Raw genomic sequence first — 12,824 nt, forward strand, 5'->3', positions numbered from 1 at the left:
ACAGTATGCCGATGCCTCACTCGGCTCACACGGACTCGGGCGAGGCCGTCCACAACACAGGGGACGCGGCACCCTTGCGCTCGCACGCCCGCGTGCATCCACTCACACCGCCACGCACAGGCACGCACCCAGCGCACGCACGCGCGCGCACACGTCGAGGGGAAGGATGGCTCCGTGGGTGTAGAGCACATTGCCCCCAAAGCACCTCCCACAGAGCATACGGGGGGGCAGGGCCCCAGAGGCCTCTCCCTCCTCGCCCCCCTCGCACTCCCTTCCTCTCCTCTAATTCTCCCAAGCTGTCTTCTCTCGGGCTGGGGACCTGGCGCGCACTTTAATGGCTCTGTGGCCTGGGGGTTTTCCCTAGTCTCTCATTATCCTCCTGGCTGGGGGTGCCATGGGCCTGAGACCAAAGGACAACACGCCGGGAACCGCACAGCCAAGACTTTTTGGGGGCAGAGAAAGGACAACTCTCTCTTTTGGGAAAGGCTGATGTAGGGAAGGTCCTGGAGATCGCGCGTGGGGACGCCTAACAGCCGTCGGGCGTGAGAGAAGGCTCAACGCGGAGGGGTCAGCACGGCCCGGTGGTTAAGCGCACGGGCGGAGGGAGCACAGGCTTGTTCGAGCCTGGCCTCGGCTGCTTCCCAACGTCGTACAGGGTACTCAGTCTATTCAAACCTACTCCCTCATCTGCAAGGTCGGGCGGTGCCTAGAGTCGAGGTGAGCGTCAGGTGGGACACGCATGTAAAGCGCTCACTGGGAGGAGGACCTGGAGCACATAGACGCTCAGCAAGGGTTAGATACTCACTTTCTAAGATGACTGTGTGACTCTTGCCCACCCCTGCTGCAAGCCGGCAGTGGCATCCCCAGCTCGGGTAACCGGACCCACTTCCCCAGCCTGGAGACCCGTTTCATCCTACCAACACTGTGGGCAACACAGCCCACCCTCCTGGAAGCTTTGCTCTTTCCGGCTTCCATGCCTCTGCTTATGACCCTCTCTTCATTAGAATGCCTTCATCCTGAACTTCCCAAAACCTCACCTCCTCCAGGAAGCCTTCCTGGCCCCTCCTGGCCTCAGGGATCTCTGGTTCCTGGAGCTGTTCCAGCCCCCGCTGGCTGCCCTCGAGCAGGGCTGTAAGCTTCCCAACAGCCCACACCCTCTCCTTCTCTGGCCTCCCCCAGAGGAAACTACCTCACCTGAAACAGACTCTCCCACTTCTTGCAGAATGAACAAAAGGAAACCGAAGGACCAAGTGACCCCTGACAACAGCCACCTCTAAAGATCCCGGGACGCAGAGCTCACCAGTCTATGACACGAATCCTCATTTTCTCACACATGGAGGGAAACTAAGGAGGGAAGAGAGACGGGTTGGGTGGGGTCCTTCTGAAGAAGCAGAAGTCTGGGATGCGGGCGGGAACTGGGTAGGCTGGGAGCCCAGGCCTCCTGGGGTGGGCTCATGGGGGTGAGGCTCACCATGGCAGGCACCGTGATGCTCTGGTTCCACTGAGGGTTGGCCGTCTTCTCCAGGATCTTGCTGCAGAGCTAGAAGACACAGAGCACAGGTGGATGGAGCTTTGAGGGGACTCTGGGCTCCCTCGGAGACCACCACACCAGCCAGCAGCCATTCTCTGCCATGCTGGCCACGTTTGGGGCTGGGCAGAAGGCCCTGGGGGCCATGGAGCCTGGTGCAGTGGGCTCAGACACAGGGAATCTTTCTAGAGACAAAGCTCAATGGTAGATCAGACCCAAGGGGGCATGGGGTGGAGGGAGTTAGGAGGGATAGATTGTTTGAATGTCACAACCCTCCTTCCTTATCTCATACCTCTGGCTGGAAATTCTCCTCCCTCACCTCCCATTATGGCCATGACCCTAAATATGGAGCCCTGCGTCCAGACCAGCTTTCCCAGGAGTCCTAGAGTCTGAGGCAATCCCCTTTGCCCATCAGCCCAGATCACCTGCCCTTTTGGAAGACTGTGAACCCAGGAGATTAGAGATGGAGGGAGGAGGAGAGGAAAGGGGGGCTGGAGGGCCAGGGCAGGGGGCCATGCACCTGCATCTGAGAGAGGAAAATGCAGTGAAGACACAAACCTCATAAGCCACAGTCTGCCTCCAATCAGCCCTGCTCATAAGACTGGGCTTTCCACAAACAAGAAACCTAGCAGAGGTGGAAACCAGATCCAATCCAGCGGCTTGCGTGTTCTGCTCTGCCCTGGGCGTCCCCAGGGAGGCACCAGGTCCCTTAGCCAGCCCAGGGCATCCCGTACCCACACAGGGCAGCAGGTGAAGACTCTGCTTCAGATCCTGGAAGGTGTGTGTGTCCTACACACGGAAACAGTGAGCAGCCTTCCTCAGGGCATTTACTGTGGGCCCTGATTGTGTGAAGCATTGACATGCATTTTCTCATCTAATGAGCACCTGACCAGACTGGGGGCTTTGGGCCCTCCATCAAATGAGGGTGTGGCCTCCCTAGGGGCCAGGACTTTGTCTCCATCCCTGATCCACCCAGTACCAGCCCCTGTGCCCACCATCCCCTCCTCCCTGTGAGAAGAGCCCAGGCAAAGTCTGGGGGCAGGGATGGGTGCCGGGATTTGGCCCTTGTGTGAGCAAAGAGAGGAGTAAGGAAAGAAGAGCTCCGACAGTCAGACGGAACAAAAGGCAAAGTGGGACACACAGTTCTCAGGAATGGTTACACAAAGGGCTGTAAAGCACACAGAAAGATGCTTAATCTCCCTCATAATAAAAGAAACAAAATGAATGAGATACGACATCTCATCTATCAGATTCACAAAAATCTCTAAAGCCTGACAGCCCTCTCTTGGCAAGGCAATGGGAAAACTGCCCGCTAGGATTTTGCTGGTGGGAAAACAGAACAGCTCAACCCCTCCAAAGGGCCATTGGCCACTATGGTTCAAAATTACAAATGCAAATGCCCTCTGACCTACAAGTCCTACCTCTAGAAAGTATCCTACAGAAAGACTTGCACGTGTGCAGAATAACACGTGTACGAGGTTATCCACTGCAGCATGGCTCCAACTAGGGAGGACGTGGAACAACCCATGTGTCCACCAACAGAGGACAGATTAGATAAAGTGTGATCCATCCACAGAATGGGGCACTGTGTAGCCCTAGAAGAATGAAAGAGCTCTGTGATATGAAACAACTTCCAAGTTATATTATTAAGTGAAAAAAGCAAGGTGCAGAACAGTGAGTGTCATGTGCAACCGTTTGTGTTAAAAGGGTAAAAGGTAAGAATTTATGGTCAGATGTGTGCAGCATATGCATAATTAAGCCAGAATGATGCAAAATGATGGATGCATAAATGTATATGGTGGGCATAATAAATGTATTACCTAATTCAAAACTTAGATGAACAAAAGTTTAAAATAGGAAGGAAAGAAGGAAGGGAGGGAGGGAGGGAGGGAGGGAGGGAAGACTCGTTAATCAGACACAGCTGAGAGACCCTGGCAGCATCACTCAGCTCCCTGGACAAGAAGGCACAGGTTGTCCCCACCCTCCCCCAGCCCTGCCCCAGGCAGTCCAAGGCCTCCCCAGCAATCACTTCCTCCGGGCTGCCCTTGGAGGCTCCCCGTGAGAGAGCCACCGAGATGTGGGTGGGATTAAAATGTATGTTATATCATCTCATGGAATATTATGCAGCCATCAAAAAATTGATTTCAAAGACTATTTAATAACCTAAGGAAATGTTAGGTGATAAAAGCACTTTACCAAACCACACAGATATAGTGGATTCTCATTACTGGCGGTAGTTACACATTCTAACTACACATCGTAAGTCACCAAGAACATGAGCTGATGAACACTGAAGCGTTGCTCCTAAGAGAAATACAGGGTTCAGTTCCTGCAAGCCTCTGTCACAACAGTTTTTTGTCAACTCACCAATAACCTTGTTTTATGTGTGTTTCTGTTTCAAAACACCGTTTTTTTATTATATATTGTGGATTCATTAACATTGAACTCACAGCCAACAGCACTCTCACTCATGCCTGTATGAAGCTTACCTAATACATAGTTTCTCCATAAGGCACGTCACAGCCTTCTTACACAGGGAAATACTAGACAGCATTTCAGCACAACACTCGGGAGCCATTGTAAACACTGAAATCACCAGCAAAAAGCACAAAAAATGCAAAAAGCATGACACTAAATAGACCAGGAAAAGGACACATTTACACCACGAGAGCTGAAACAAGGAGGGAATCACATTGTTTCAGCCCAGCTGGCAACATGCACCTCAGCTGACTCAAATTGTTCCCAGCTTTGCAAATGATCACCAAAGCACCTTAAGGATTAATTTGGGGTTACAAATAAATTTTAGCGAGTAGGCAAATTTGCAAATACAGAATCTGTGAATAATGAAGATCAACTGTATTCCGAATCCAATTTTTTTTTCCATTGGGGCAGGGCAGGGCCAGGGTTGGCGGGGGGGATGTGCAACAGAGAGAAGGAGTGAGAGCTACAGGGAGGAAAACGTACTAGCAGGAGATATAAACAAATGTTAATGGTGGGCCTCTCCAAGGTGGTGTGCAGAAATGTGCTTAATTTTTTTCATTTTCCTTGCTTTTCTCTGATTTTTTCATCTTTTTATGATTAATAGGTTTTATTCTTGGAAAATAAAAAAGTCGCTTTAGTCTCCCACTCTGCCCTCCAAGTACCTCCCCTGTCCTTGCCCCATACCATGAAGAAGTGTGATATGTGTGTGTGTGAGTGCGCACACACACAAAACCTTCTATCTCAGTAGCTTAGCCAAATCAGGTATGGTTCACGTCTTAGATAACAGTGCCACCAAGTGTCCATTAGAGGAAATGCAAAGAGGGCCAGGCTTGGGTGAGTAGGCACACAGAGGACAAATCCCCAGGGCTTTTCATTTCAGAAAAGGATGAATGAGAAAAAGGGACACACCAGAGACAGAGAGAGGACAGGCAGGATGACACAGGTGATAAAGGTAGCAGAGAGAGTTGGGGGAAGCCATGACGAGGTGGCTGGGGCAGAGAGCAGGGGACACAGAGACCCGGTGACCACCAGAAGATGGAGGGTCTCAACTGCCTCTTTCATAAGCCCCTTCCTTCTAGAGGGAAAATGGAGGGTGCAGCTTCATTCAGGAGCCCAGCCACCAGTCAGCTTTATATAGTCCCTTGCCTGGGCCTGGTCCCCTACCTCTATCACCTTCCCCAGACATCTGCACCTTCCTAGAAAAATCCCCAGGGCCAGCCAAGGGCATCTCAGAACAGAAGCCCTAGAGAGATCAAGGTGCTGGCAGGGACCCAGTAGCAGCTAGGAGCCCCAGAGCTCTGAGACTCAGCTCCAAGGAAAGCTACTGAATCGGAAGGCAGGTCGGTCTTGGTTCTAGCCATCATCACAGCACCCTACCATGTTGGGAATGTGGAATAAAAACAATCTTGAGACATGACTTTCCCATCTGTCAAGCTGGGAAAACTGATCCCGGTCCTTGGAGTAAGTGTCCAGCAGGACTGTCCAGCCAACCTTCCTGCTTCCTTCCTGCCTCCATTCATCCCATCACGGTCCCTCCTAAGGGCATCAGACTCTGAGCCCAAGCCCAAACAAAAACTGCACTTCGGTAAGACCCACAGTGAGCACTTACACCCCAGTGTGAATGAGTTTAAAATTCGTGTTACCTCTCCCACAGACATTTCCCCTGAGACCCTGTCTTAGCCCGGGACGGAGGAACAGCTCAAAGGCGCTCCACTGGCCAACAGCAGGACGGTTCACACAACCAGCACCATAACTGATTTTAATACACTGAATTAATAAAAAGTATTAGGGGCATATTAACACTCAAAAGGGAAGAGGGGAGGGGAAGCTCTTCTTTACAAAAAACACCAGCTAATAAAGAGAGAAGGAATGATAATGAGGGAATCGCCGCTTTGCACCCCAGGTGAATGACTTGTTCAGGCAAGGAGGTCAATGGCTTCGTGGACCATTAGGTAAGAGGTTGCTGGGAAACAGGACATCAGCACACGTCGAGATATCGCCCACAGATAACCTGCAAAGTACAGAGGCGAGCGTGTGCTTTGACAAGGGAGAGATCTGGAGACACCACCTAAACCAAGTAATCAATCATTACCAGTGATGGGACAAGGTGACATTTTGCTTCCTGTTGTGACGCAATACGACGTACGAAACATCACCCGTGATGCGTTCTTGCCCAAACAGTTCATTTGAATGCAATCTGATCTTGAGACCTAACTTCCAGTTTATAGGAAATACAGGGGCCAGAAGAAGTTAAACAACAACAGAAGGAAACAATGGGACAAATCCAGGACATGGACAAACGGCTTGGGCTTTTCAAAAATGCAATGTTGTGGGGTGAGAAAAATGGGAATGATGGAGGTGGGTAAAAGACTGTTACAGAAGAGACTAACACAGAGCGTAAAATCCAGTTGGATCTTAGATCAAAACAAAATTAGGGCTTCCCTGGTGGCGCAGTGGTTGAGAGTCCGCCTGCCGATGCAGGGGATGCGGGTTCGTGCCCCGGTCCAGGAAGATCCCACATGCCGCGGAGCAGCTAGGCCCGTGAGCCATGGCCACTGAGCCTGCGCGTCCGGAGCCTGTGCTCCACAACGGGAGAGGCCACAACAGTGAGAGGCCCACGTACCGCAAAAAAAAAAAACAAAAACAAACAAAAAAAATTAAACAGCTCTAAAAGACATTTGGGGGATAATCAGAGAATATTTATATGAGCCAGTATCTGACAAGAGTAGAAGATAATTGTTCATTTCCTAGGTGTGATAATGTTATTGTGGTTACAAAGAATTTTCTTTTTCTCAGGAGGTGCTTGCTGAAGCCTTTAGGGGCAAAGTGTGCAATTAGGTTTCAAATGACTGGGGTGGGGGGAGTATCCAGAGAGAGAGAGAGAAAGTAAATGCAGCAAAAGGTTCATAATTGTTTCATCTAAGTGGAGACCATACCAGGGGGTAAGCATTCACTGAACCATTCTTTCAACTTTTCTTTATGTTTTTAAATATTAAAAAAAATAAAGTGTTTCAACAGTGTCTAATATTGATTCACAGTAAAAAATAAAAATTTTAAAAACTAGAAAGATAGGCCCCAAACATAAACTTTGTATGATGCCTTATGGATAATGCTACTTTTTCTGCATTTTTCCAAATTCCTTAATAAATATGTGCATCGATAATAAAAGAAGAAAGAAAAGAAACATAAAACGGGGGGCGGGGAAGAGTGTGGACTTCAGGTAGCAGGCAGAGGAAACAAACTATCCAAGGCCTTCCTCCCGTTTGTGAAATCACACCTGGGCCTCAGCGATCCGGCCCCTGACCTCAGGGGTCCCTTTGTTGGTGGGATGGGCGGGCAGACCCTACATCTTTCCAAAATGAATCTAAGAAGAGATTAAGTGAAAAAGAACACTGCAAAGTGCTGTGTGAATGGGAGCCCACACCACCTCCATCATCACCCCAGGCTTTTAGCGTTTGTTGTTAAGCTTGTAAACGTCTCCCCGACTGTCCTATAACACCTGCGTGTCTCCCCCTTCCGGCCTCTGCCTCGGGAGCAAAGCAGAGCCGGCTGCACCCGCCCTCCACTCCGCTCTGTTCAAAGCCCTTCTCCTCCGCCCCGTTTCCAATTTTCCTGTTAACACCCAAGTCATCCAACTCAACTCGCCGGAGCCTGGCGCTGCGGCCGGCCGGTGGACCTCTGGGCCAGGCCGGCGGGGCCCCGGAGGGCGCTACCCCACCCTGCCAGCTCCCTGAGGTTGGCACGAAGCTCAGAGGCGCCTCGTTAGGGTTCCGGGAGCTGGGGTGGAGGCTGCGCCTTCCAGATACGTCATTCTCCCCTATTTCCAGTATTTCCACCAGTCTCTGCTCTGAGGTTATAGAGTAAAAGAAATCGGGCTGTTTCCCCGAAAGTCAGAGGAACATGTGCTAACAAACACCGGAATGCAGCGGAAAACGGGCTAAAAAAGGGCCGTGCAATCGGCCGCGCGGAGCCCCGAAGGCCGAACTAGCACATCAGGCCTGTGTGGGTGACGGAAGCTAAACCTTGAACGACGCAACAGACTTGCGGGGGGAAAGGGCCAGGAAGGACCCCGGAGTGCACAGGCCCGGGCAAAAGCTAAGTGTGACCGCAGGGCAGACGAGAGGTCACACGGGCGACGTGCTGTCTGTGCGGTTTGTACCCGCACGCCCCCCTCCGCACCCCGCCCCCCCCGCCCCCCCAGCGAGACAGTGGGGCTGAAACCCGCTCAGTTCGGCGCTGCTCCAAGCGGGCTGCAGAGCTGCGTCCGCCCAGGAGGGGGCGAGATGTTCCACATTCTCGCAAAGACTGTACAAGCTAATATTGGCCATGGAGATGAGGTGAGAAAGTTCGGCTGGGTGAGACCTGGTCAACCAGGTTATGCGGTTTGAACTTCCTTTTACAGACAGGACTGTGTTTTACACTAAATATGCTGGTGGATTTCTATGGGGAGAACCCGGACAAGAGAATGGACCCAAGGCTGTTGTGTTGCCCCGGGGAGAGATGACAGTGACTAGGGGCATAGAGACAGGAAAGGACCTCGGGATTTTTGAAGGCAAGAGCTAGGGGTGGCATGTTTGATGTAGGGAGGTCAAAAAAAAAAGGGCCGAATCAAGGCAGGCCCACATTTTCTGCCTTTGACGGTGGTACCTGATTAGGATGGCGGCTTCTGGAAGTGGGGCGGTTTGGGGCAGCAGATGACTCCTTTAAAAGGCTGGAGGGGCAGAATATAGAGACTTGAAGAGGCATGGGGAGGTCTGTGTCTGAAGAGAGGGGTCAGAGTCAAATACAGCTGTGGATTCCTCTGTGGAGAGGTGACGGCTGAACCCTGGGAGTGGCTGAGGCTTCGAAGGAGAGCCTGGAAAGTGGGCAAAGCCATCCCTAAGGTGGGATAGAGGGAGGGGCCCAGGCAGAAATCAAGAGGGACTGGAGCGACAGCCTGGCCTCTAGGCAGGAAGGAAGAGAGGTACACGATCCCTAGGGCCCCCACCAGTGTGGCTGAAAGGAGTCTGCCCAACTCCTGCCACAACTTTTTAAAAATAATCACTATGTTTTCACTGCATTGTTTTTAAGTTTCCCTATCATTGTGCCTTCACATCTGGTTTCCTGACTATTACTTAATTTTCCCCCAAATATTCCTCTATCTATCCACTGTCCATATGTCCTCTCCCTGTCCATCCACACCTATGTGTCTGTCTCAAACACCTGAGCAGACCTGTCCTCGTGCGTGTGCATGGCAGCCCCAGAGAGCTGGGCCTGCGTGTCTCACCCCATGTCCCACAATCAGCCCCCCATCCCCAGTGTGCACATGCCTCTGATGGGGGGCACTGTGTGTGCCTCACTCTGTCCTGCACATCCAGTGCCCATCCACAGGGACATCCAGTCATCACCCTCCCACAAATCCTCTTGTTTACTTGCCCCTTACCATCTTCCCCGCAAAGCTGACTTCCACGAAGGGATCCACCAAGTTCTTCTTGTTACTCTCAAAGCCAAAGATCTGCTTCACGTTGTCCATTACGGCATCATCCACTGAGGAGAAAGACATGCTGATCACTGCCCACCCGCTCTCCCATCTTCAAAACCCCCACTTCCCACCTGTCTCCCCACAGTCCTGGGACTCCCTGAGAGAGACGCCATGGACCCCTCAGCCCAGGGCTCCTGGGAGAAAGGACCATCTCAGAATAGCAGCTCCTGAGGGCACTGCGCTGCTTCCTTGCCCAGCTCCAAACAGCTGGTTCACTGTCCCCCGCCCCATTCTCAAAGGCTTTCAGAACAGGTCCGATTGATTGACTGATTAGAAATCTACATCAATCCAGAAAAAGACTGGAAGTTGGGGACTTCCCTGGTGGCACAGTGGTTAAGAATTCACCTGCCAATGCAGGGGACACGGGTTCGATCCCTGGTCCAGGAAGATCACCCATGCCACGGAGCAGCTAAGCCCATGCACCACAGCTACTGAGCCTGTGCTCTAGAGCCCCTGAGCCATAACTACTGAGCCTGTGTGCCACAGCTACTGAAGCCCGTGCACCCAGAGCCCATGCTCCGCAACAAGAGAAGCCACAGCAATAAGCCCGCACACCACAACGAGGAGTAGCCCCCACTCGCCGCAACTAGAGAAAAGCCCATGTGGAGCAACGAAGACCCAATGCAGCCATAAATAAATTAAATAAATAAATAAATAAACTTTTTAAAAAAACTAAAATGAGGTATCACCTCACACCAGTCAGAATGGCCATCATCAAAAAAATCTACAAACAATAAATGCTGGAGAAGGTGTGGAGAAAAGGGAACCCTCTTGCACTGTTGGTGGGAATGTAAATTGATACAGCCACTATGGAAAACAGTATGGAGGTTCCTTAAAAAACTAAAAATAGAACTACCAAGTTATAGTGGGAATAGCAATCCCACTACTGGGCATATACCCTGAGAAAACCATAATTCAAAAAGAGTCATGTACCACAATGTTCATTGAAGCTCTACTTACAATAGCCAGGACATGGAAGCAATGTTAAGTGTCGTCCATCAACAGATGAATGGATAAAGAAGATGTGGCACATATATACAATGGAATATTACCCAGCCATAGAAAGAAACGAAATTGAGTTATTTTTAGTGAGGTGGATGGACCTAGAGACTTTCATACAGAGTGAAGTCAGAAAGAGAAACAAATGCTGTATGCTAACACATATATATGGAATCTAAAAAAAAAAAAAACATGGTTCTGACGAACCTAGGGGCAGGACAGGACTGAAGACACAGAGAATGGACTTGAGGACACAGGGAGGGGGAAGGGTAGGCTGGGATGAAGTGAGAGAGTAGCACGGACATATATACACTACCAAATGTAAAATAGATAGCTAGTGGGAAGCAGCCGCATAGCACAGGGAGGTCAGCTCGGTGCTTTGTGTCCACCTAGAGGGGTGGGATAGGGAGGGTGGGAGGGAGACGCAAGAGGAAGGAGATATGGGGATATATGTATATGTATAGCTGATTCACTTTGTTATACAGCAGAAACTAACACGCCATTGTAAAGCAATTATACTCCAATAAAGATGTTAAAAAACAAAAAAAGAAAAAGAGTAGCCCCCGCTCATTACAACTAGAGAAAGCCTGCTTGCAGCAACGAAGACCCAATGCAGCCAAAAATAAATTAATTTAAAAAAAAAAGACTGTAAGTTGTTATAATAATATCCCATTACTGTTGCCTGTTTGACATTTTCCTTTATACATTAGCACAGTGATTTTCCTGAGGGTAACCAATAAGTCAATTCTGTTTAAAAATATATATATATATTTATATATATATTTAATCTATGCTGCTTCAAACCAATATTTTACTGAATTAGCCATATTTTTACATATGTATTTACAGATGATAGATGTGTGTATGTATGTATGTATATATATGTTAGGTATAAATGTACCTATGTATATAAATGAGAAACTGAGAGGAGGGGACAGTTAACAATTGTATACTAGCCAATGTCTACATGAATACAACAGATAACAATTAGCAAATATTTATGTTCTATTTACCCATCTATTTTTCTTTTATTTATATTTAAACAACATTTCAGAGAATTCAACATAATCCCCTTTACCCTGAGCAAAGCAAACATTTCTATTTCCCCAGCCCCCTTTGGAAGCTCACCAGCCTCACTTCTGCATAGTTTCAACCAACAGACGCAGAATGTTCTAAGCCTGTATTTTAATGCCCATTACTTATTTAAAGGCTTTCCCCATGATTTTGGTTCAATTAAGCTTGTGCAGAAGGAACCCATTTATTGGTGTCATTAGTCAAAGCAGAAACCCTCAAGCAATTAGCTTCATGGAAAACTCGTAAACAGGGACCCAAGTAGTCCCCGACTACTTGTTCTTGTGAACTCTGCTATGGACAGCGCCTGGCTTAATTCTGCTAATGTATGCTCCAAAATAGTGGCTTATAGCCCGCAGCAAGAGAACTACCAGGGAGCATTTTTAAACTACCAGTGTGTAAGCCCCACCCCAAACCAAGTCAATCTGAAACACTGGAGGAAGGGCCCAGGCATCTGCACTTCCTTAAAGCTTCCAGGATGATTTAACTGCAGCCTGGGTTGACACCCACAGCTTTAGAATATTCAGCATAATTCCCCCACATTTATTGAGCACACAGGGTAGGGCTAGTACAGGGTTAGTCACTGTGAGAAATCAGGCAGTGGCCACAATGGCCTTCTTGGGATGATGGGGACATAGCCACAGCTAGGGTGACCCACTGTCCCAGTTTACCAGGGAATGAGGACTTTCTGGGATGTGGGACTTTTGGTGCTAAAACCAGGACAGTCCCAGGCAAACTAGACACCCATGTGTCTCCACTCAGTGGAAACACTGAGCCCTTCTAACATTTCAGCAACTGCTTCCCCAGCCCAGGGTCTGCCAATTTTCAGTCTGGGGCTTCCTAGAAGAGAGAAAGAAAATCAGTGGGATCCAGCCGTGAGCGCAGAACAGAGAGTTGAAATGGTGCTGACTCCATAGTGAGAGCCAAGAAAATGGGTGTACGGAGTGGCCAAAGAGCCAGACAAGGCCTAGCAGATGCTGAAACGGAGCCCAGGGGCAGCTAGTACTCTCAAGATTTCTTGCATCTCTGTGACTCCACCAGCATCAGTATGACTTCTCATTAATTCTGACGGTTTCTCTGTTAAGAACAGTAAAAAGCCTTGGGAAACCTAGAGAGGGTGTGAGGCTTCGCCAGACGGCAGAGCAGAGGGAGAACTGGGCTGACACGGATCTAGTAGACCCTCGGGGTGAGGAAGCCAGGCCAAGGGGAGGCAGAGAGGGAGCA

The 12,824-nt window shown here is 49.7% G+C and overlaps 1 protein-coding gene across 9 annotated transcripts in view; it reads right to left on the minus strand.

Annotated features, from left to right (window-relative positions):
* DYSF (dysferlin) overlaps positions 1–12,824 on the minus strand; it is a 221,972-nt gene that overhangs the window by 141,053 nt on the left and 68,095 nt on the right. For all 9 annotated transcript variants that reach the window (XM_060026401.1, XM_060026399.1, XM_060026397.1 and 6 more), the window contains 3 exons: positions 9,432–9,535; positions 1,472–1,540; positions 1,301–1,344 (listed from right to left, as the gene is read on the minus strand). In XM_060026401.1, the coding sequence (XP_059882384.1) occupies positions 1,301–1,344; positions 1,472–1,540; positions 9,432–9,535 (217 nt within the window). The remainder of the gene's footprint in view (positions 1–1,300; positions 1,345–1,471; positions 1,541–9,431; positions 9,536–12,824) is intronic.

Source organism: Delphinus delphis, chromosome 12 (genome assembly GCF_949987515.2).
Source record: "Delphinus delphis chromosome 12, mDelDel1.2, whole genome shotgun sequence".
NCBI classification, from domain to species: Eukaryota; Metazoa; Chordata; class Mammalia; order Artiodactyla; family Delphinidae; genus Delphinus; species Delphinus delphis.